This window comes from Polyodon spathula, chromosome 15, assembly GCF_017654505.1.
Source record: "Polyodon spathula isolate WHYD16114869_AA chromosome 15, ASM1765450v1, whole genome shotgun sequence".
Classification (NCBI taxonomy): domain Eukaryota; kingdom Metazoa; phylum Chordata; class Actinopteri; order Acipenseriformes; family Polyodontidae; genus Polyodon; species Polyodon spathula.
The window spans coordinates 18,459,714-18,485,312 of NC_054548.1; the positions used below are offsets into that span (position 1 = coordinate 18,459,714).

The following is a 25,599-nucleotide window of genomic DNA, read 5'->3' on the forward strand; positions in this document are numbered from 1 at the left end:
ACTGTCCAAGCGCCAAGCCTTCCGCTCTGGAGTCAATTACTTTGAAGTGGAGCAGGACTTGCACTGGTCAATTTTAATTCTAGACTGGACAGAGAACACTATGAAAGTGAGTTTGTGCGTTTTAATGCAGAAAATAAGAGGGGGAAACTTGTTTTATAAACTCAATACAAGATCCTACGTATTGTCAGAAATCTTTTATCTTTTGTATTTCCCATGAATGATTCATGCCTTGGTGGCTTTGTGCTATCCTTCCTTTCACAAGAGACTTTATTAGGGAGCTATACGTTTTCACATTGATTGGCGCCTTTATTTACATGAGTGTTATTCTACTTGATGTGTTGTTATTTGTCCGACTGCACTGAACAAACGTTTTTTAAACTCCACTCCCCTCTATAACCACACATTCAAAATACTTAATAAAACGTTTTGCTCAGCAGTTAGGTAGCCCAGTGGCGTGTTTCCTTACATTAAAAACACATATGGATCTGATCGCTTACATCTGTTTCCACATTGTTTCTAAGGTGTTAAAACGACCTGGTAGAGAACTTGCTAAATTGATCAACTATGGGTAATTGTACGGCCTGGTTATCTAGTTGTGTGTGTGGTTTATTCATTAGGCGAATATAGTTAAAATGTACAGAAGTATACACTTCATGCACTAGTTGTAATGGGAATTGTATTAGTATGAATTAATCACCAATAAATATTACAAGATTGGCGAAATGTTATTTAAATTGACCATGTATTATGCATTTTAAAAAGTCTGCAATCCAGTTATTTTTTTATTTTTTTGGGGGGAGTTTCCACATTATCAGTTCAACCACAGATATAATAAACATATACAGTCAAACCTGCGTCATTAAAAAAAAAAAAAATAATAATCAACAGCAGCATGCAGCTCAACGATATATATTATAAATCGTTACGCCATTAACTTTACATTTGACATGCGAGTCAGTCTCGGTTTTCACATAAAACAGCTCATTCAAGTACATTTTTTTTTTTTTTTTTACAAAATATAGAACCAGATCATGACATTACAAAGTTTCACCAAAATTAATATTATAATTCTTTGGTGTATCTGTAATTGCAGAGAAACATTACGTCAGCAAATAAATTACCATTTACAAAACAACAACATTAATTATAGCAAGGACGTCAACAGCGTGATTATATATAAATCCTACAGGGATCAGCCTGTCGTTTTACATCTTCGGGTCCTCCAAGGACACATTAATACCTTTTCATGGGTTTGGATATTGGTTTGAACAGTTTTGCATGAATAATGTGATCTTATTATGGTAGAAAACAACCCCATTCTATGTGAGGTCTGCTGTGAAAGTGGGACAGAAAAGTTAATGTAAACAAAGACAATCGGATAATAACCTTTAGAACACACGTGTTTACGTCACACACAAACCGCGTGCGTATTTGGTGGCAACAATAAAGTATTGCTTGGATTTTGGTGATTTTTCACCCGTTTTTTCGTGTACAATAATTACATTGACATATTATTTTTGACTATTTTTTTTTTTTAAGAAGTCAATGTTCCATCCTCGCTTTATTTCTACAACTGTTACATTTTTCTTGTTTCTTTTTTATTTTATTTATTTTTTTAATATGAAAACACAAACCGGTATGGTCATATTGAGCTATAAAGAAAACATGTATCTTATCAATTCCTAAAAGCAATAATAACAAAAACAAGATTCCCCCTTTATTTCCCTTAACTGTAAAATATCTGTTATAGACAGCGATGTGAATGATTTGTTTTTGTTTTTTTTTGTTTTTTTTTACATATTTTGAACAGTAGGTACTTATTTTGCAATGTACAGGTTAGACATTGATAGATCAAACAAGAGTCATGCTCACATACAGACAGTGTCCTCATAACATCATTCATCATCGATGGTTAAACAGCTGTATGCATGGTTAACTGTGTGTGTGTGTGTGTGTGTGTGTGTGTGTGTGTGTGTGTGTGTGTGTGTGTGTGTGTGTGTGTGTGTGTGTGTGTGTGTGTGTGTGTGTGTGTGTGTGTGTGTGTGTGTGTGTGTGTGTGTGGTTGTGTGTGTGTGTGTGTGTGTGTGTGTGTGTGTGTGTGTGTGTGTGTGTGTGTGTGTGTGTGTGTGTGTGGTGTTTTATATACTAACACTTTATATATTAACACTTTTCCACAACAAACAAACTTGATACTCTACATGTATTATTAAAAATCGTTAAAAGACCATTATAAAATATCCTTACACCGATAACCAAGGTATACCCTTTAAATGATATATTTTAATAAGCTATCTGTATTATTATTATTATTATTATTATTATTATTATATTATTATTATTATTATTATTATTATTATTATTATTATTATTATTATTAATAATAATAATAATAATAATACAATATACCTCATGTATGAAATATTATATTCCATGACTGTCAATGATGTCTGCTTGGGCTATAAGAATTTATTAAATCAAGAATCAAGACTATTTGTTCGTGATAGAATTTAGATCTACACTCGCAGCCGTAATTTCATTAGCTTTTAGTATTACAAGGTTCTCTTATTTAATTGCATTGTGGCTTTTTGGAACTATATATTTGGATAGCAATTAAATTCTTTGAGATGACTGATATGATCCTATTAATAAAATATTCCACTTCTAGGATTAGTTCCATCTTTTAGGTTTTAATGTTGTGTCACTATACGTATAGATGTGTTAAATTTCCGCTTCAATGTCCAACAATAGAGACAGCAACAGTAATAACACACACACACACACACACACACACACACACACACACACATATATCTCACAGCATAGTCCTTGGGTCTGATTTCCTGTATGACTCTTCATCCTCGGAGTCAGAAGTGGCTGCGTCGCTGGAGGGGGTCTGGAAATTGTTAGGTGCCCCACTCCCTTGGCAAACGTACCATTCGTTGAGATTGGTGACCTGAGGGGAAAGATTGTTAGAACGGCTTCTGGGAGGCTCCGTGGTCGGGGAGATGGGGGCTCCGAAGGTGTTAGATGAAGTTTGGTAAACTGAACCCATGTTGACCGAAGGTGGTGGAGGTGATTTGCAGTGAACCTTCATGTGCTTTCTTAAGGAGCTGGGGTGCGTGTAGGACTTGTCACAGCCTCTTACTTTACAGTAGTAAGGCTTGTCACTTGTGTGGACGTGCGAGTGCTTCTTCCTGTCACTGCTGTTGGCAAACTTCCTGTCGCAGCCATCAAATTCACATTTGAAAGGTTTCTCCCCTAAAAGTACACAATGACACATTGGGAATTAGCTCTCCTGAGGTGTGCACAAATGAATTAAATTGTTCTCTATGTGATTTCCAATACAATGGTTGTTTTCACCCTTCAGGTGTATTGCAAGTATATAATAAAATTCAGATGCTAAGATGGCTGTATGAGCACCAAAAAATAAAAACAAGAACAATTGTTATTATTCTTTTTGTTGCTCACATGACTGCCTTATTGCAAAAAAAAAGAGAGAAACATACAATAAAGATTTTGAGCTGGTTTATTTAAATCATCTCCATAAATGAAACAATATGTAATCCTCTTAACAATGACTTTATTATAAGAATGTCCAGATTTACTTTGTATGATTTTATGGTTTCTCTTTATTTGGGTGATACATTTTTTTTCCTATGCTATGCTAAAGATAATGTACATGAATTGGTTTTAATTGAACACAGACTTTCAAATTATAGCAATTAAGATGGATTGAAAAGTAAAACAAACTAGTTTAAAAAAAAAAAACAATGAAAAGCCATACCAATAAAGTCTCAATTTTCTTTTTTCATTTGAGTAGTCGTTTTAACGTAATTTTCTGGTAAGAAACACAAAGTGCCAAAAAAAAATAAAGCTTGTATCCAAGTAAGAAGACGTCTGGTTTCTGCGACTCCGATGACGTTTTTTGAACTAACGGGGACTAATCAGATGCTCTCTGACAATTAAAAATGTATTCCCCATGCCGCAGTAGTTTGTTGACAGTGTGCAAATAAACAGCTTTGTCAAAGTCGCACTTCCAACAGGCCTATATCTACTTCGGGAGATTGGGATTTGTGCGGCTCTCCTGGCTGAGTAAAGAAGACACTGACAGGTTCTGGTTGCTGTGTTTGACTTCGCGTGAGTTGAGATCTGAAAAGCACTTGCTTGGTCAAACAAGAGACACACGTTACATTCGCCCTGACACTTAATTGTAAACAACCGCGTTTTTGTCTCCTTGACTCGTTATTTCGTAGCACGTAACTGACCAAACCGTTTTTTTTTTTTTTTTTTGTAACTAGTAACTGGAAGCAATTGCTTAATGGATACAATAAACAATCCCCTAACATGATGCAAGGGGCTGCGTATCCTTTCAGCTCAATTTGTAATCATGTCCTCATGGATCATTTTCTTTTTCTTTAACTTAAACAAAACATAAAGGAGTCGCTAAGCAAATAGGTGAGCTAGACTGCCTTGCTGTGACGAGCAACAATAAATCAAGAAAGCAGTTAAGTAAGCCGTACGCTCATAAACATTCTCCAAGGGATAATATCTGTCCTAAACAATACATTCGAACCAGACTCACTTAGCCTATAATTGTGCTTACAGACCATAAAGTTAAGACAACAAATATTCTAACAGTTAGAAATACGGGTTGCCACATATACTATATATATAATATCCATATATATATATATATATATATATATATATATATATATATATATATATATATATATATATATATTAGCTCAAAGAGCCAGCTGCCCAACGTTTCGATATGTTGTACATATCTTTCTCAAGGGAGCCTGTGTTTGAATCAAAACATTGGAGGTATTTATAGGTGTTTGACGGCATGACAACTACTTGTTATTGTTTTATATTCAAATCCATGATTTATATATATATATATATATATATATATATATATATATATATATATATATATTATATATATATATATATATATATATAATATATAGCGCTACATTTCTTTAAAAAGGGGTCTCTATATATATATTAATAATGTTAATTTTAAAAGGCAGTCTTTTCTTAAACTTGCCGATGTCTTTGACTGAGACAGCATGTTAAGCAATCTGTGAGAAGCTGTACGGTGTTTCATGGATTCTTTTACGTCAGAATACATACACAAGGGGTGTTGTTATAAAATAAATAAATAAATAACTTCGAGAATAAAATAGAATAAAAACTTGTACTTTTAGATATGTCTGTAGAACTGACTTTACTCAATTTTTAAGTACTATTATTTATTTATTTATTGTATATAATTAAAGCTATAGAGAGAATATACCGACCTGTGTGTGTCCTCTTGTGAATCTTGAGGTTTTCTGAGCGCGCAAACACTTTGCCACAACCAGGAAAAGGGCAGGGAAAAGGTTTTTCTCCTGTGTGAACTCGGATATGATTTACCAGTTTGTATTTCGCCTTGAAGGATTTGCCTTCTCGTGGGCATTCCTCCCAGAAACAGACGTGATTGCCCTGTTCGGGTCCCCCGACGTGTTCCACAGTAACGTGGTTAACCAGCTCATGCATGGTGCTGAAAGTTTTGGAGCAGGGCTTCTTTGAAGTTTGCTCCTGGTCAATCCATTTACAGATTAACTCTTGCTTGATGGGCTGCCTCATGTACCTCAAAAACGCCCCTGCGGCTCCGTGTGGAGCTGCTGCGATATTCACATTTAAGTTCATAGAGCTGTAGCTGTGGAGAGAAGAGGGTCCATAGTGCTCGGGCCTGTGACTAAAATGCTCTGGTCTGCCATAAATGTCCCCCGGAAGACCCAAACGCATCTGTCCGTTAAGAGGGTGGTGGTGGGCACCTGGGACACTTTGCTCGTGGAGTCCTGTAAAAAGAGCGTGGGCACCACCTTCCGTGTGCCCGTAAGCACCTGTTGTGGAAATAAACATGCCATGATGGTGAGGGGAGGAGGAACTATGTTGATCGCCAAGTGCATGCATAGCAGAGGCTGATAGCTCTCTCCTGAGGATGTAGTCCCTGCTGGAAGCGTATCCTGAGTGGGGGTGAGCCACGGGGAAGCCAACTGTGGTCTGAGAAGCAAAAGATGTCGCTGTCTGGGCTTCAGGGTGGTTTTGCATGTGCTGAGAGGGGCTAAGTTTGAGAGCATTACCCTGTGCCATGTGCTCTGGTCCAAATGGAGTGAGTGCCACTCCAGGGTCGCTACCCATCTCCGCAGGGTGGAGGTGGGCATGGTGGGAGTGAAGGTGATGGCCCCCAAGCCCCGGGAAGCCTGTCATATTCTGATGAGGATGGGGTTGAGTCGCTGCCAAATCCGCTAATCTCAGTGTCGGATTCCTCTTGTTCACTGGTGGCTCCATGACTACACAGTCAAGTCCATCCACACTCACCGGTGTTATTTTTCCCCACTACACGCCTTCCAAAACATTCAAATATATATGTATATAGCGGCTATATAACTTCTTTTGTCCTGCCTCTCACTCTGCTTGTTCCTTTTCCCACTCTGTCCTCCAGCTATTGGCAGAACATACAACAGTTGGAGAACACAGTGGGGAATCGATTTTAGAAATGGTACTACGGGTATTGGGCAGATTTTGGTGACTGGCAGTTAGGTGAACGAAGCGATTGGCTGTTGTTCAGCGCAAAGTCACAGCAGGGATCCGCCCCCCTCGCTCCCTTCCTCACTGCTCTCTCCAAAAGTTGTGTTCACAAAGTTAGCGACAAATCTGTTTTTCTTTCTGCTGATACTGTGCACATGGATATGATCAAAGATTTCAAAGTAGTGTTCACAACCAGAAACTGAAAATGTGATACTTTTATTGCTTCAGTCATTTGTTATGTATTTTAAGTCAGAATAAGTCATTTAACAGTAACCAAAAGCCAGCCCGACATTAACAAGCAGTAAAACGGCATTAACAAGCAGGTTTTTTTAAAAGTTTTTATTATTTTTTTTACATTATACTGTATGTATAAAGAGGAGGGGGCCTAACATACACTGTGTATTTTAGTAAACTGTATTTACATTTGACCAAATATTGTGTATGTCCAATCATATTTGTGTCTTATAAGAATTTTTAAAGGCACTACGCAGGTAAAGTGCATATTTATTTATTTATTTATTTATTGTATTTTTTTGTAAAAACCCCAATGTCACAGGGGAAGAGTGGAGTAATCTGTGTAGATAAGTTAGTTTAGTTTCACCCTGATGTTCAAAGCAGATTTACATTTGAAATTGGTTTTATAAATACATGATGGTGCATCATATGTACACATTCAGGAATTTACATAGCTGGATTTTTAACCATACACATGGTTCCACATCTACGAATGATCCAAACCGTTCCGAAAAAAACAAAAAAACAAGACACTTGACTTCTGTGCAGTCCCAAATTTGCAACTCCGCTTAATGTCTCAAGAAAATTGTCAATAACAAAAACGAAGTCAGAAACACTAACAATGTCAACTTTGATTTGGATATGACAGATTAAATCGATGAAAAAAATAGTTGTAAGCACCTGACAGATCATTTCTAATTTACATTTGAAAATGGTAATGTCCCATGCGATAAGTACACATCCCTTAAGACAAACAATAGATCAACCGGGCATGAAACATGGGCAAGGCATTTTACAGTATCAATCAAGTTCGTTTGTTTTGTAAAACAGTAGGCCTATACTGCTTTCTGATGTGAGCATATCGACTATGAGTTTACGATGTAATACAGGAATGCAAATGGGGAAGTTGTAAGACGAATAATAATAGTATTGCTGTGTTTCTTTGTATCGGTACACGCCTCCTTGTAGAATCCTTGTCAAACCCAGCATGATGTTTATCTGTAATTGATTTAATACGTCTTAATTCAAAGATATCTATGGAATCCATATGTTTTCTGGTAATCGAATAGGCAAACTCGCATCTCTTGTACAATTTCAAGAGAAAAGCGAATATGCATCAAACGAATATAATCTAAATGAAACCCTATTTTAAAAAACTTCCTTCAGTGTTTGTGAACATTGGTTATTTAAAAAAAAAAAAAACGTTTTGTGAGGTGTTTGTTTTTGATTCACAGTAGCCATGGTGTGAGCTCTTTTCATACATAGGTGTTTTTGTATTATTTGGATTCAATATTTCCTAAAATTACATTGCAAACATATAGGGGAGAACCACTATATAAGCTACACGACTTGCCAGTCCAGGAATCCGAAAATCCATCATATCTAACTACTTGTAAAGCTAGATTCACAGAGCACAGCCTTCATTATTGAACAGATACTTGAACCTCTCAGTAGATGAGGAAGTAATAGACTCCTAGACACGTGAATTCGTCATCTTCTAGCTTTTGCATTGTTTATGTATTCAAAAGTCCCAGGGAGAGGTTTATTGTGTTTCGATGTCATAGTCACACCCATATCGCCAATAAATCGTTTATGTGCCGTCTGTTCAACATGATGACCAATTGTTCGTGCTAATTAACTGTGTACATTTATTTTTAATTATAAGGGACAGAGGTAGCTATATATAAATATATACAACACAATACAAGGGTCTATACATGTAAAGAAATATGAATGTGTCAAAAGTTGCGGTGAAACAGAATGCTTTTCTATACACATTAAAATGTGTGTTTATATAATTATTATATAAACGTGTGACATTTTAAGGGCAAATCGTATTTTCAATCTATAGAATTATAGGTTTACCCTGATGTAATGTAGAATATAGCTTTTGGGTTAAATGCATAGGCTATGCAATATAAATGTGATTACATTAAATAATCATAGGTGACATGACATGTTTTGTTTTAAAAAAAAAATCAATAAAAATCAATAACGCAAATCAAACTGTGCTGCCTGTCTCGTCTAATCTAACAAAATGTTGCCTACACATATAAGTATGCTTTTATTAAAACCATTTATAATTCTGAACCTCGTTAGTTACTGTTAACTACACCCATTTATATGTATCTCTTTTTATGAATTCATTGGTTTATTTACTGTATAAAATAGTAGTTTTACTATGGAGAATGCATGCCCACCCTCTTTCTGGCTTTTAAAATCTAGTTCTGCACAGCGTAGTAAAAACTGAACCCAAAACCAACTATAATCTACACGCTTTATAATTTAAAAAAAACAAAAAACAAAACAAAACAAAAAAAAAAACCCAAGTGTTTTGTTTTTCTAAAGCAAGCCTGTAAAAACTTTACATAACCGCATAATTTCGAGGATATTTAAATCAGGGCGCCAGCGAGTACTATTCAAGATATTTTGATGTTCTTACGCGTTGTTTAGATGCTTCCAGTCTTTTCTTCTTTTTTTCTACCAAATACAACTGCAAGACAACATATGTGGTCCTTCACGGGTCATAGGTCGCATGCCCTTGAAGTAGCCAAGGTCAGGGGAATGAAAGTAACCTGCAAAGCAATAGCTTGTTGATGATCTTGTCGAATTTATGAGTTTGTGAAAAAGATGGAGTTACAAGTGATTCTTTCCTTCAACCAAGACTTCCCATTGTGGATTAAAGAAACCCGCAAACCCACATGATGTCATAACTTCAATTCACAAAGCTCGAAACTCACGTTACTTCATTAATTATAGGACTTACACCATTGTCTAATTTGCCTACAGGAAATACATACTTCAGTTGCATTAGTACCTGTACGACTGGTTTATGTTATTATTATTATTTATTTTTATTATTATTATTATTATTATTATTATTATTATTATTATTATTATTATTATATTATTATTATTATTATTATTATTATTATTATTATTATTATAAATAATATATATATATATATATCTCTCTAATATATATATATATATATATAGATAGATAGATAGATAGATAGATAGATAGATAGATAGATATAGATAGATAGATAGATAGATATTAGTGTTGTTTATTACAGGCTATACGTGGTTATAAAAAACAAACAAAGCAAATAAGTTTTCTTTCCTGCACAAGTACTTGGAATAGGCCAATGGTCTGTACACCTCCTGTACCCTATTGACATGTTTATTTTTAAGAAGTGCTCGGTCGTTTTTCACTGCCTAGCTAACCAGACTTTTTATTAGGAAGCTGTGCTGAAACGTGAATTTCTAACAGCGATTGCAGTTTCTTTCTATCGCTCTTTCTTTTCTTTTTCTATACCCTGTGACATAAGAAATGGGGTTTTGTGGTTTTCGAGAGAAATAGAGCACTTCTTAAAGAGTCGGCAGGCGTGACTTTGAACTTGGATCAGCTCCTATGATTCCTGGGGAGAGGGTAGAACTGGTTCCCTGAAAGAACAGTACAGTGTGCAGACTAGAGTACAGACGGAAGAGAGGGGGGGGTTCCAAAAAGTTTTTATTATTATTATTATTATTATTATTATTATTATTATTATTATTATTATTATTATTATTATTATTATTATTATTATTTATTAGAAAAAGAAACAAACGTTTTGAAACTGCAGTGTGAAGCGAATGTGGAGTCTGGAAACACGAGACAGCGGAAAGAGAATGTGAGTAACGCGTTGAACTGCATATAGTCTAAACTTCGCTGTTTTAAATGTGCTTTTTGAGAAATAGTTTGGTAGGACATTAGAGTTTAACGTTTTTGTGAATTGAACCGGCAGGTAACAAACGTTGTTAACAGGCTTCTCTGCAGAAAGCATTCACACAAACACCAGACTGATTGAATCAGGGGACGTTCAGTTTTATTTACAGCAGTTAGATTTATTTATTTATTTATTTTTAATGGAAAGGTGTATGGATTTACATAATGACCAGGATCGCTAAGTTATATTTCAGAATATTTTTTTTAGAGACTATAACAAATACCATTAAAAAATGCATTTCTGTTAATTGTGTAGCCTTTCCATGTATTCCATCTGTGTTTTAAGAATATTTCTGTGATTTTTAAAAGCTTTTTGCATACAAAGTTAGACTTATACATACAGCGTGCACATAAACCTATGTATCAATGCATTGCATACATGCGCTTTTGTAAACATGTGCCAACGGCCAGTCTGTATCCCGTATTATGAAATTATTATTTTACGTAAACGGTGTTTTCTGTACGTAGCAATGTGATATAGTTAATTGCCACGATTGTATCTGTCACACGACTGTTGTAAATAATAATAATAAATAATAAAATAAATAAATAAACAAACAAACAAAAAAACATCATAAAACAATGCTTAAAATAGCAGTAAATGGATATTTGAGCGAAACATCCTGTTTACGGTAGCTCTATACAGCTAAAAATAAATCCATTTTAAAATAAAACAATAATAACATGAGCTACGATTACTACAGTTTGTCAATAAAATTTTAATATAATAATAAAAAAAATGATGAATAATTTTTTAAACTAATCGTTAAAAACAACTAAAACATGGCTCTTTTAGAAGACTGTGTTTATTACCCTAAGCTATCCTACTAACGCTAAAGTTCCAGCAGTATTTTGTAGTTTGTACTGTAAAAGCTTCATTGTTTTCATATTTTGCTTTTGCAGTGAGGTTTTTAAATAAAAATCCGCAACTAGGTTTTTATCTTCCCTGTTGAACACGGTCTTTTTCAAATATTTCATCACACTTTATTTTTACCCCGTCATCGATCCTCAAGCAGCTAATTGCTCAGTTTAATTTTAACCTTTTGCTGTTAATATGCGGTTGTAATTTTTGAAAAACTATATAATTTACAAAATCTACAAAAAATATTGTTGTCGGGGTTTATTAAATATTTGATAAATGTTCTGACTAAATTGTGTTTTACTTTAGATTTTCAAAGGGAATCCGTTATCATTTTGTCGTTTATTTATTTTAAAGGTTTTAAAAATTACATTTGGAAAGATCATGACGGACGGTGATTTTTATTTTCCAGAAAAGCCACTACAAAAAGTAGGCGGTAATAATGGGAGGAAAATGGCGAACAGCTATTAGTTGCAGGGGGGGGGGGGGTACCTGGGATTGGAGGGGTACCTGGGATTGATGAGGCGTTTTGACCAATGAGAGTTTGTCGAGCAAATGATCGGTCTCCAGTTAAGAGGAGTTAGAGGAGGAACTACCAGTCCACTGAGAAAGAGACCCTCAGAAATAAACAGAGTCAAGCAACAGAAATAAACACACCAATCAGAACAACAAGCCGAGATGCAGCGAGAACGTTCACTCCACACCAGGAAGATCTTATAAGACCATTCTTCAGATTTGCGTAAAATCACGTCTACATATTGCTGAAGAAAATGTAGAGGGACCTTTCCGCTTATTTTCATGGGAATCTGAGTTGCAAGTTTACTGCGTGAACGAAATATATAAGTGCTTAGCAGGAGAGGTTGTTTTGCATCTAACTGACTCGCTTTGAACTTCACTTAATGTGTTGCTTTTAGCATTCGGAAGGAGAGACGATTTTGCAAAACTGCTGATCGATATTTTTGGTTAGATTTTGAAGTTTAAGAGCTGCGATTTAAGAGACTTGTTGTAGTACACAACTATCAATTTGGTTATTTACTGTGAAGATCCAAAGCACAGCCCATTGACCGAGGAATCATGTTGCTGGACGCTGGACACCAGTTTTCCGGCATAGGAGTTAGCACTTTTGCCAGACATCACTCAGCAAGCGAGATGCAGGACAGAGACTTGAGTTTAGCACAAAGTAGCTTTGTCGATTCTCCGCACATGGGGGCTTTTAAACTTAACCACGATCTTTCTCCAGGACAGAGCTCGGCTTTCACTTCTCAGGGTCCGAGTTACCCCGCGGCGGCTTTGGGTGCTCATGCAGCTCATGTCACCTCGTACGCGAGTTCGCCTTTTAACTCTACCAGGGAGTTTCTCTTTCGCAGCCGCGGCTTCGGCGAGTCGTCCCCGGCAAGCAGCCAGCACGCAATCTTCGGCCCCACAGCTGGCTCTCTCCATCACTCCCATGCGGACACTCAAGGCCACATATTGTTTCCTGGGATCCACGATCAACACGGGTCTCACGGCTCTCCAAATGTCTTGAACGGGCAAATGCGCCTAGGACTACCAGGGGATGTTTTTGGACGCTCGGATCAATATCACCAGGTTTCCAGTCCCAGGACCGATCCCTATTCTGCAGCCCAACTCCACAACCAGTACGGCTCTATGAATATGAACATGGGCATGAATATGGCAGGTCATCACCATCACCCGGGTGCATTTTTTAGGTACATGAGACAGCAATGTATCAAGCAAGAGCTGATTTGCAAGTGGATCGACCCGGAACAGCTAAGCACCCCCAAGAAGAGTTGCAATAAAACTTTCAGCACCATGCACGAGCTCGTCACCCACGTTTCAGTGGAACATGTTGGGGGACCCGAGCAGAGCAACCACATATGTTTTTGGGAAGAATGTCCCAGAGAAAGCAAACCTTTCAAAGCTAAATATAAATTGGTCAACCACATTCGTGTCCACACCGGGGAGAAGCCTTTCCCTTGTCCCTTCCCTGGATGTGGCAAGGTTTTCGCCCGGTCGGAAAACTTGAAAATACACAAGCGAACCCATACAGGTAATTTTCACAATGTGTTGTTGTTGTTGTTGTTGTTGTTGTTGTTGTTTTCGTTTTATTTGGTTAGATTTTGTGACATTTACCTGCATTTTAAGGATTACTGATTGTATTCATTTTACACGCATGTTATCCGCGCTAATCTATTCAATTAAAAAAAAAAAAAATCGTAAAGCAGTAATTGTGTAAGGAAAAAGAGAAAACGCACAGACACGTATATTGTATTATGGTCGTGCTTAAATATATGACAATGCGCTTTTGACGTGTACGTATGTGACACACTGTAGTAAAAATGTAACGGATGCCAAGTAAGGATCACGACTAACCTAGTCTTGTAAAAATGTGCGATGTTTTGCAACAGTTTGCCAAATTATATAACAGTCTGTAGAGGATTTGTGGTTCATAAACTTTCAACGGGTCAAAGGCAATGTAAGGGCTGTGGTTGGTGAGATGAAAATGAATGAAACCATAACACTCCCTTTATTTATCATAAACATATTTATTCTCAAAACGGTTATATTAGGAGATTTCATTTATACAATTTTATTTTAGGTATAGAAAGAGCTGGATTTACGTGAAACCGTAAATGTTTAAATTTCTCGTACTAGACAGGAACTGAAAGTCTTTTGTTTTCTGACACATTAGATTTGCAGGTGCCAGACTACTATTAACAAGGTTTGAATTGGACAAATGTATTTATACAGTTCGGCAAGATGACTTTATAGTAATGCAGGTGCTAATGGTATTTGATTGTGTCTTGCCAAATTGTAGCTATATGAGATATCACAGTTATTGGTTCTCCAGTAAGTTGTGTTTTAGCTATTACTTGTTTAGTTATATTACGTTCAAAAATATAAAAACACATACATATATTTAAAAAAAAATGTTTATGCATTTGACCCCTGTGTAAAATACAACCCCAACGAAATAGGAATATTAACTGTGAACGTATGCTTTTTTTTTTTTTAATCTGATGGAGCATTGTTATGAAAAAACAAGCCTAGAGGTGACCTATTGTTCGTTTGAATTACCACTTCTTAACATATTAGCAAAACATTGAGTAATAAAGACGGTTAATGGCTTTACATTAAAAGGGTTTGCATCTAAAAAAAAAAGATTGTATCTGCACTTTCAGAGACATTTCCAGTCTAATTGTTTAAAACCATTAAGTAAAAACGAGAAGGGAAACCTTTATCAAAATTGGCAATACGTTGTCTGAAGCGGTGCTTAAAATGCTCTAGCACTGCAATAATATTGGACCACTGGCATCAGTCTGAAGAGTCACAAATTGCAATAACAGAGCACGGTATCCCGTGCCAGTTATCAGAGAACTGTTCTAATCTGTTTTATGACGTTATCAATGATTGCATGTTATGATTGTTTTTTTTTATTTCTAAACTTTTTTCTTGGTGTAGGTGAAAAACCATTCCAGTGTGAATTTGAAGGCTGTGACAGGCGCTTTGCTAACAGCAGTGACCGGAAGAAGCACATGCATGTCCATACTTCAGATAAACCATATCTCTGCAAAATGTGCGACAAGTCCTACACTCACCCCAGCTCTCTGAGAAAACACATGAAGGTAAAAATTGGTCATCCAATCATCCGGGCTATTTTGGACAGCTTTTTTTTTTTTTTTTTAAATAACGTTTAAAAACAAATCATATGTTTTAGGGACTAATGGAAACACATAGGGTGATTTTCAATATATTCAACCGAACCAAAATATATTAGGTGTTTTGTATTTACACAGCTGTGTTTTTTGTTAAATGGAAGTATATTAACAATATTAATAATTATATATTTTTTTCTTGTAGGTTCATGAAACGTCTACTCAAAGCTCTGACTCGTCGCCTGCAGCTAGTTCTGGCTACGAATCTTCCACACCCCCAGGCCTGGTCTCCCCATCCACTGAAACCCAAAGCAACACGAATCTGTCGCCAGCATCAGCAGCACACAGTAACAATGGTCACAACAGCATTTCTTCCAATTTCAGTGAATGGTACGTCTAAGGATCATCTTCACAACAGAGAACCATTCGCCAGAACTCAAGAACATAGATATTGTCCTGTATAAAGAAGAAAATAAATATTGGACTCGTCAATGCAATGCGAAAAAGACAGCGGCAGAAGAGTTGTATGTGAATATATTAAATAAATAAATAAATAAAATAAACTGAAGAGACAGATCATTTGGGAATTCCTAAACATTTTGTAAATACATACAGACTTGCTCTCTCCCGTATGGTTAATTAACTTTGTCAATGTTGGTGTATAGATGTTCCTTTTATGGTAGCTATTATTTGTCTAACTGGACTTTTTAACCTAGTGCACATAAAATAAGAGAACATGTTTCTTTTGTACTATGATGTTAAATATTGTGATCCAATTTTAAGGTAACTTTAGTGTAAAGAGTACAACTATAAACTGGACACAGTGCCAAAGTTAACACTTTTAACTAAGACACAATATTTGCTTGTGAATGTATTTTCGTTAGCTGGGTTTAACTAGTGGTGTTTTGTGCTTTGCAAGTTCGATTTGTGAAATACTATTTGGAAGATTGTGAGGAAAATAAACGTCGTGTCGTTAAATTTTCTGTAACCACACCCTTTTGTATATATCCATTGCCATATTTATCAATTTGTAATTAAATTATGGTATTTACTTGATACAGATGAAACAATATTTATAAAGAATGTTTCCTAACTATAAATATGTACAATTGTGGGCTAAACACGAACTGTTATGTTTTTTTTTTTATTTTTTTTTAAATTTTTAATTTTTTCAAGGTCGAAAACGTGTTTCTCCATTTTTTGTGATAAGTTCCAAGAGTTTTACTGCATACAGAAATATAATAAAATGTGTTGCAAGTGTTTAATTAATTTCTGCTTCTTATTATTTGCTAGTTTCGGACTTGTAATCTAATCTAATCTAATTCACTCATGTCCTATTTTACATTAACAACGAGACGTCCTTTTTTATATAAAATGTAATTTGCATAAAAACCTGTGGCTTATATATATATATATATATATATATATATATATATATATATATATATATATATATATATTATATATATATATAATTGTAATTGCAAGTTATATTTTAAATGTCTTAGATTACAACCTTTTATATAAAAATAATAAATTAACTGCCATATAAGAAATGCAATTTAACGGTAGCTGCTATTGAATACAAGCCTTTAAATAAATATAGACAACGACTCCAACCAACTTATTTAATACTGAAATGATTTCAGAAAATAATTTTTTTAAAGTGCTGTTTTGAACTAGGGAGTGGGTTGGGTTGATGTTTGCTTGGTTGTTGTTGTTGTTGTTGTTGTTTTTTAAACGCGGTTAAATGTCCTGTTTGGTAAGGAATCGATTGGAATGATGTTTGGTTTGATGTGTTGAATATTTTATTTTTTTTTAGATTCCGTTGAATGTTCTATTTGTTTATATTCCGTTGCTCTGTAGCGCTACTCATTTGTATATAATGAATCATAGTCATATTTAAAATGTATCTTTTATTGGTAAACGACACTGTAATGTCGCGTGCATCTTTACTATGGACACGCACACGAAAACAAAAGCGACAGAAATAATCACCCTCTTATAAAGACACGAGAGGACACGGCAAATGGTAACGTTGGTGTCAACACCACAGCTGAACGTGCAAACTTTTAGCAGTTTGTCGTCGTGGTACGCATAATCTACATGCTTGACAACTATAATACAGATAGTCATACACATTTGAATAATTCATAGAAGGCTCCTATCACTCCCACTTTCTAAGTTAATTTTAATTAGGGATAACCATATGGGCATATTCAAACAAGCAGCACACATACTGTTGAACTTGAGCAGATTTCATAATGATAAACCTGTGTTTCAAGTCCACTTGCAGGTATATAAAGAGCCTGCTGTCTATCTGTTTCTATAGGAACAGGCTTTGTTGAATGTAAAGAAAAAAATAAACAATGATCGCGCGCACTTTTCATCTTTTCTTCAGAACATTCGCGTGGATAAGGCGCGTGGATGTGCCCGAGAAAAAGTACATTGTTTATGATTTTATTGCAAACATATATTTCGACAACTACCGTTTGAAAAAAAAAAAAAAAAAAGTGTTTTTAGTGTTTAATCGAGGCTGGCTCTTTTATATTTGGATGTGTAGGCCTACGTAAATTTTAAGACAAACATATTAAAGTAAATATATGTTCATTAAATGAATTGGTAATTTTAGGATTGATAAAGCTAACAGAAGCAGTGTGTTTGGGGGAGTTTGAACATATTGTTTTTTGTTTTAAAGTAAGTTTGATTTAGTTCCCTCAAGACAGAGAGTTAGTTTTAACAACAAGTCTGGCTCGGTTCTCTTCTCCGGGATAGTGTGGTTAAAGGGTGGCTATTTGTTTTAGTAACACTGCATAGTAGCGTACTCAAAGATGAAGCCCAACTAAATCTCATGATTATTGTCTCCAAACACTAAATATAGAACTGGTGAACTCAATCGTGCGTAACACGGCAGTTTCTTATATGCACTGACCTCTAAGACCAAGTAAAGGGTTGTGAAGCCGAGCAGATGTGAACTTGAACTTGACTTTACTTTGGCTTTTGAAGGCAAACTGGTTTTATTTCTTAACCTAAACAAACGGTTTACCAAAAGTAGTGAATTAATACAAATTCGGTTTCTGAAGTCTTATTTTTATTTGTTGGTGGCAAACCTGTTAATTGCTAACCGCGAATCATTTTTTGAAGCCTGTTTTATGCTTGGTGCGACAGTCTCTTTCAGCAGCTCGGTAATACTGATACGTGGCAGGGTTTTTATGCAGTTAAAATTGAACAGTTGCAGACTATGACTGTTTTTGGAAGTTTTTTTTTTTTTTTTTTTTTAACACACTTGATTTCATTAGCTTTATCTCGGTAATTATATCATAATAATGTACTATTTTGCTTATTTTGTACATGTGTTTTGTATTGGTATTTTTAACACGCTGATACTAATTGTCTTTAAATTGCGAACTTAATCAAAATTATTTTAGTAATGTATGAGGTTACTTATAAACTGGGGGCGTATGTTGAGTTCTCTTTTTGTTTACTTTTTTATTAAACAGACTGTTTTTTGTATTTGAAATATCATGGAGAAGGAGTGGAACTTGATTAAAAACAGTTCATACAAAGCAAGTAAGAAATTACAAATTCACTGAGTTTTGTAGGAAACAGTTGAATTTCTGGCATTCATGTACGTGTGGCCTCGATTTAACTCGCTGGAACCAGATTCCGTGCTTCAAACTCCAAGTTTCATAGGAATGATAACTACCGTTTCAAATTGCACCCAAACCAACCGAAATATGTATATATTAACAGAGGTAGGCTACATTAACAAGACATAAGGTTTGCGTAAAATGTTCCCTGTTTGAATTATTAAGTTTGACGCGAGTCTCTTTTTAATACAAATAATTGAGAATACATACACATAAATGTACTGAAAAACTAAAATAATGCGTTTCTGTGCTTAAATGGCATAGCCTGTTAAAATCACATCTGTAATATTTTTTATCTGAATATTCTTAGAGCACAATAGGCCTGCATACCACAAACCCATAGAACAAAACCGTCCTGCAATGAAAAGAAAATATCTAACACAAAACACTTGTTTACTGTCATGGCATGGCATTGTGGTACGCCTAAAAGAAACCGCCTTGTGGAATGTACCCACTTCATTTAAATACAATCGCTAGTTTAATTTGAAAAAAAAAAAAAAAAAGTTTGATTCAGTTTCTTCCAAATAGAATTAAAATATCAAGCTCAATTTAACCAATTTGACCATGTACTGATTCTTAGCCTCGGTGAGATATTTAAACGTGTTTTGGGATAATACTATTACGTTTGGTGGTATAGACCTGTACCTGTAGGCATTCTGCATCTAAATATTTATATATATAGATAGTGAATAATCAATATAAATAAAGCTGACACACTAAATAGCAATGTGTTTTATGTTTCAGTTAAATACAACATTATTTGAGCATTATGTATTAGGTTTTAGGTCAAAATAAAAATGTGACCACTGTAGTACATTATTATTATTATTATTATCAATATTATTATTATTATTATTATTAATAATATTATTATTATTATTAAGTACAGGATATTCACAGTTGCCAATAGGCCGGTTTTGTGTTTTTTTTTTTTTTTTTTTTGATATTAGGCTGTTACCCCCCACAAACACACACACACATGCACATGCACACGCACACACACACACACACACACACAGTAATACACACACACACACACACACACACACACACACACACACACACACACACACACACACACAGATTATTATTATTATTATTATTATTATTATTATTATTATTATTATTATTACACTACTTTTTTTTAAAAAAAAATATACCTGTATTGTGTCCTATGTGATCACATTTAGTTTAAATTTTAAGATCCTTTAAAAACGAAGGAAGAAATATTGCGTATTTTGCACTTTCTGACTAGGCTTTTACACCTTAAAACATGGTTTGCATATTTTCATGTAAACGTTTGCAACAGTGTATAGAATGTGTGATTGCGATGAAGATTGCCTGATCTGTGTGGTTGAAAATGATGTGACCTGTAGGAAGAGAGTAAAAGGTCAGCCCCCCATGCAGGGCTTCGATGCATGTTCATTCCTGGCACATGAGGCTGTGCTATTGATCCATCAAGAAAGATAAACATAAAACGCAGAACCCTTTGTCTTAATCTCAACTAGACTGGGTTCTAGATAGTAATTGGTAATGCCCTCTTTAACTTTACATTCTACATACAGGCCTATTGTAAACAAAGCAGTAAACCATTATTGTCCAAAAATTATTCAAGAAATGGAAAAAGACTAAGGCAAAAACAATTAATGTACAAATACCGTTTAAAACAAAAGGCTTCACATATTTTGGAGCTTAACAAGGATATCTATCTATCTATCTATCTATCTATCTATCTATCTATCTATATATATATATATATATATATATATATATATATATATATATATATATATATATATATATATACAGCTCTGGAAAGAATTAAGAGACCACTGCAAAATTATCAGTTTCTCTGGTTTTACTATTTATAGGTATGTGTTTGGGTAAAATGAACATTTTTGTTTTATGCTATAAACTACTGACAACATTTCTCCCAAATTCCAAATAAAAATATTGTCATTTAGAGCATTTATTTGCAGAAAATGACAACTGGTCAAAATAACAAAAAAGATGCAGTGTTGTCAGACCTCGAATAATGCAAAGAAAACAAGTTCAGATTCATTTTTAAACAACGCAATACTAATGTTTAACTTAGGAAGAGTTCAGAAATCAATATATGGTGGAATAACCCTGATTTTCAATCACAGCTTTCATGTGTCTTGGCATGCTCTCCACTAGTCTTTCATATTGATGTTGGGTGACTTTATGCCACTCCTGGCGCAAAAATTCAAGCAGCTCGGCTTTGTTTGATGGCTTGTGACCATCCGTCTTCCTCTTGATCACATTCCGGAGGTATTCAATGGGGTTCAGGTCTGGAAATTGGGCTGGCCATGACAGGGTCTTGATCTGGTGGTCCTCCATCCACACCTTGATTGACCTGGCTGTGTGGCATGGAGCATTGTCCTGCTGGAAAAACCAATCCTCAGAGTTAGGGAACATTGTCAGAGCAGAAGGAAGCAAGTTTTCTTCCAGGACAACCTTGCACTTGGCTTGATTCATGCGTCCTTCAAAAAGACAAATCTGCCCGATTCCAGCCTTTCTGAAGCACCCCCAGATGAGTCCAATTTTCAGCTTTGCCCAACACCTGGTCATCTAGTGGTTAGATGGAGACTTGGAGAGGCCTACAAGCCACAATGTCTCGCACGCACTGTGAAATGTGGTGGAGGATCGGTGATGATCTGGAGTTCCCCAACTCTGAGGATTGTTTTTTCCTGCAGGACAATGCTCCATGCCACACAGTCCGGTCAATCAAGGTGTGGATGGAGGACCACCAGATCAAGACCCTGTCATGGCCAGCCCAATCTTCAGACCTGAAACCTATTGAAAACCTCTGGAGCGTGATCAAGAGGAAGATGGATGGTCACAAGCCATCAAACAAAGCCGAGCTGCCTGATTTTTTGCGCCAGGAGTGGCATAAAGTCACCCAACATCAATGTGAAAGACTGATGGAGAGCATGCCAAGACTCATGAAAGCTGTACTTGAAAATTAGGGTTATTCCACCAAATATTGATTTCTGAACTCTTCCTAAGTTAAAACATTAGTATTGTGTTGTTTAAAAATGAATCTGAACTTGTTTTCTTTGCATTATTCGAGGTCTGACAACACTGCATCTTTTTTGTTATTTTGACCAGTTGTCATTTTCTGCAAATAAATGCTCTAAATGACAATATTTTAATTTGGAATTTGGGAGAAATGTTGTCAGTAGTTTATAGAATAAAACAAAAATGTTCATTTTACCCAAACACATACCTGTAAATCGTAAAACCAGAGAAACTGATAATTTTGCAGTGGTCTCTTAATTTTTTCAGAGCTGTATATATATATATATATATATATATATATATATATATATATATATATATATATGTGTGTGTGTGTGTGTGTGTGTGTGTGTGTGTGTGTGTGTGTGTGTGTGTGTGTGTATATCGATGAAACGGTGCAGTTAAACCACGCTAGTGTGGAAATAAAACTTCATAATTTGTTCTTTAAGAAACGCATGTCATTTATTATACCCGGGCAACAAAACAATGGGTTTATTAAAATGGGTTAAACAGATGCTATAAAAACACAATGTTCTTGAAAATGATTAGTCCCAGTCCATAACTTCCTAGACTTTAGTTCACAAGATTGATTTATTGTGTAAGTAAGTTTAGGAAGTAGCCTGTACTTTATGGCTTGAATTATGAGGCTCGATACCTCTTGACACCTTGACCTTTCGTCTTTACCTGCAGCTGTGGGGGTCTCAGGCCTAATCTCTGCTGCTCAATACTTATTTATAGGGGTTCTCTACTTCCCAAAGCCTAGGAGTTCACAGTAAGAACAAATCCCCAATGGAAAACAAAATGAAAGTACCAGTAGTGAAATATATAGCACGCTGTACCGAACTTCTATTATGTCGCTGCAGAACTAAAATCCACTAAATCCAAATAAATTCAGTTTATTATTTTTAAGCACATTTACACCAAATATTACATGTAATTTAGATAAAGTAATGCAAGTGAACTAGTTTTATTCTTTTGATGCTGTCTAAATAGTTATGCACCGCAAATGTTTGTATTACAGTGAAGTGTATTGCTAAGGGTTAAGTATTTTTTTATAGTCATGCTTACTCTAGATATTGTATTTATTGAGACTGTGGCTCATAAACAAATAATAACTTTTAAAAGTTATGTTTAGTTTAATTAAACGTTTATATTATTATTATTATTATTATTATTATTATTATTATTATTATTATTATTTTATTATTATTATTATTATTATTATTAGTAGTAGTCGTAGTAGTGGTGGTGTTAACCGACACAAACTTTATTCATAGTACTACTATCCTTTAGGCAACATTACGAAATTCTCATGATGGAAATGGAATCTGCCTGTTGATAATTGATGCTTGAAAATAAGTCATTTTGAAAATGAGACAGAGCAGCTATAACCAAGGCTTGGGATAGTATTTTCCCAAAGCATGTACTACTGCACTGTTCTTAGGCAATTATCAATCACAGAGGCTATGCATTAAAAATGTAATCAACAAATAAATTGAAACGATTAATTAACTTGACGAGCAAGTCTGTATAATATGCATTTTTATATCATGCATGATTTGAAAGTTATGTTTCAAAATATGTTATTCACAAGATGCACAGTAAGTCGTAAATATTTCAGTAAGAGCTTTTTATTTTATTTTTGGTTACACTAACTCTACAGTAACGGTGTTTTGTCTGCTACACTGTCATAGTGATTTACTTGTAGGCAATTGATTATTTACAGCTACTGATATAAGAATATTGTACAATGCAATTTTACCATAAACAATATTTCTGCAAAAATCTACATTACAACATTATTATTATTATTATTATTATTATTATTATTATTATTATTATTATTATTATTATTTACAGAAATGACTTATGACCTTTTTATAGTAGTTCGCGAAATAACAAGTCGAAATGTAGAAAATAAACATCAAGCGTTTTATTCACGCTATTTTTAATTTGTATTTCCACAATAAGTGCGTTAAAAATTAAAAACACGCAACCCCTCCTGACAACAACAACAATACAACAACAACAACAACAATAATAATAATAATAATAATAATAATAATAATAATAATAATAATAATAATAATAATCTAATTGCCCATTCTTTACTCAGCAAATATACGCAATGCATTATCACTAACAAAATCACTAATGGAATGGTATTGCGAAGTTCCCACAAATTATAAATTAATATAATAGGTCAACTAAATAAATCGGTTTACATATGCACTGACAAATAAAACGGGTGATTTGAGTTTTAAATGGCTTTATTTTAAATGCCATCTTTACTATATATAAAACGCATACTTACTTTTATGTTAACATTATTTTCCACTTGTGGGATTCAAATAGTACCTAAATTAGGGGAATATCATCAGAAATATTATCAGAAAAGCTTTGTGAAATGACGAATAAAAATGACATAGGTTACTCGCACCTCTACCATAAAAGACACGCGTGTGTGTTTTGGCTTGCCTATAACTTGACAACAAATTTGCTCTGTGCGAATTAAAAAACGTAGGTCTCTTTTAAAAGGAAAAGCAACCATCCTTCCACGACCACAACCTGGACCGATGCTGAGGATAATGCAGATCAACAGAACCTTTTAAACAGCTCAGTTATGAGGCATCTCAGTTATGAGGCATCTCACAACGCAGACAAACACGAGGAAAAGCATTATATATTAGGCCCTATTCACAAAGCTCTCACTCGCGAGTTACATAATATATATTTTTAAAAACTTTTCACTTTGTTAACGGGGCCCATTGCTTCTACCGAACAGTCCATGTGAATTCAACTGCTTACCCATGCTTTCCAGTTTCAATTAAACGCACTGTTACACCTAAGCCAATTTATTTTTGCTAGTCTATTTAAAGAAGTGAGACTCCAGATATTAAACAGATAGCACAGAAAATGAGAACATACAGAACACTTACTAAAACGGACGGCAGTATGGACATACTATATTTATATTTATTCTGCCAACGATTTCCCTATGTTGACACTTAAAAAGCTGAAGTCAAATCAGCTACCTATTTTTTATTCATCAAAGTTCAAAGTTTAACAAAGGGATGTTGCATGCCGTAGAGCTGGTAAATATAAACGCTCGATCTTTCAACCTGGGACTCACCGTTCACAATTATTTACCCATACCGCCAGATATATTTGCGCTAGCTTTCTGTATTTGAGTTTCTCTGTTTCTACACGGATGTGTGAAGACTTGATGCCGGTGGCAGGTGAGCTATACCGCTCTGAATAACTGCACACCCCTATAATTAATCGTCTGATAAACAAGATAAGGAAATCACAAAACGCACACAAGATTAAAAAAAAAAGTTAATTCTTGACACCCACCCATGGGGCATAAAAAATGTAAATATATATTTAACTGTAATTAATTGTAATTAATTTCAATGTTATAAATTGACATTTGTTTCTACATTAACTTGCTGGCTTGCCCACGACATAAAATTCAATTGCACACAAGCAAAAGGGCTGTAGCTTTAAGAAACAGTTAACATAAACAAATACAGTTCAATAAATCATATGGTTGTAAATGATACAATTAATCACTAGGTGTATGGCCCTATGTGTAAGTGTTGCACATTACAAGCTTGGGTCTACAATGCCCGCCTATCTACCACTGATTGGCTGAGCGCACTACTACGTTATTTGGCACTGCAATTGTTAGCGCCAGAGAAGCCAGAGTCTTTGTAAACATTAGCCACCAATTAATATGACAAATGCCAACAAAATACACAGTTTCTAGTTAAATAAACAACATTTATATTAAAA

At 34.9% G+C, this 25,599-nt stretch overlaps 2 protein-coding genes across 2 annotated transcripts; one reads left to right on the forward strand and one right to left on the reverse strand.

Moving 5' to 3' along the window:
• Window positions 1-2,412: 2,412 nt before the first annotated feature.
• On the reverse strand, window positions 2,413-6,483 carry zic5 (zic family member 5 (odd-paired homolog, Drosophila)). The gene is made up of 2 exons (XM_041271806.1): window positions 5,313-6,483; window positions 2,413-3,258 (listed from the first exon to the last, which is right to left on the reverse strand). Exons 1-2 carry the CDS (start codon window positions 6,346-6,348, stop codon window positions 2,813-2,815), a joined length of 1,482 nt encoding a protein of 493 aa, XP_041127740.1. The 5' UTR covers window positions 6,349-6,483; the 3' UTR covers window positions 2,413-2,812.
• Window positions 6,484-12,058: 5,575 nt separating this feature from the next.
• LOC121327582 (zinc finger protein ZIC 2-like) lies at window positions 12,059-16,374 on the forward strand. Its single transcript, XM_041271686.1, has 3 exons — window positions 12,059-13,503; window positions 14,916-15,079; window positions 15,315-16,374. The coding sequence occupies exons 1-3, from the start codon at window positions 12,528-12,530 to the stop codon at window positions 15,507-15,509; spliced, it is 1,335 nt and encodes a 444-aa protein (XP_041127620.1). The 5' UTR covers window positions 12,059-12,527; the 3' UTR covers window positions 15,510-16,374.
• The last annotated feature ends 9,225 nt before the right edge of the window (window positions 16,375-25,599 follow it).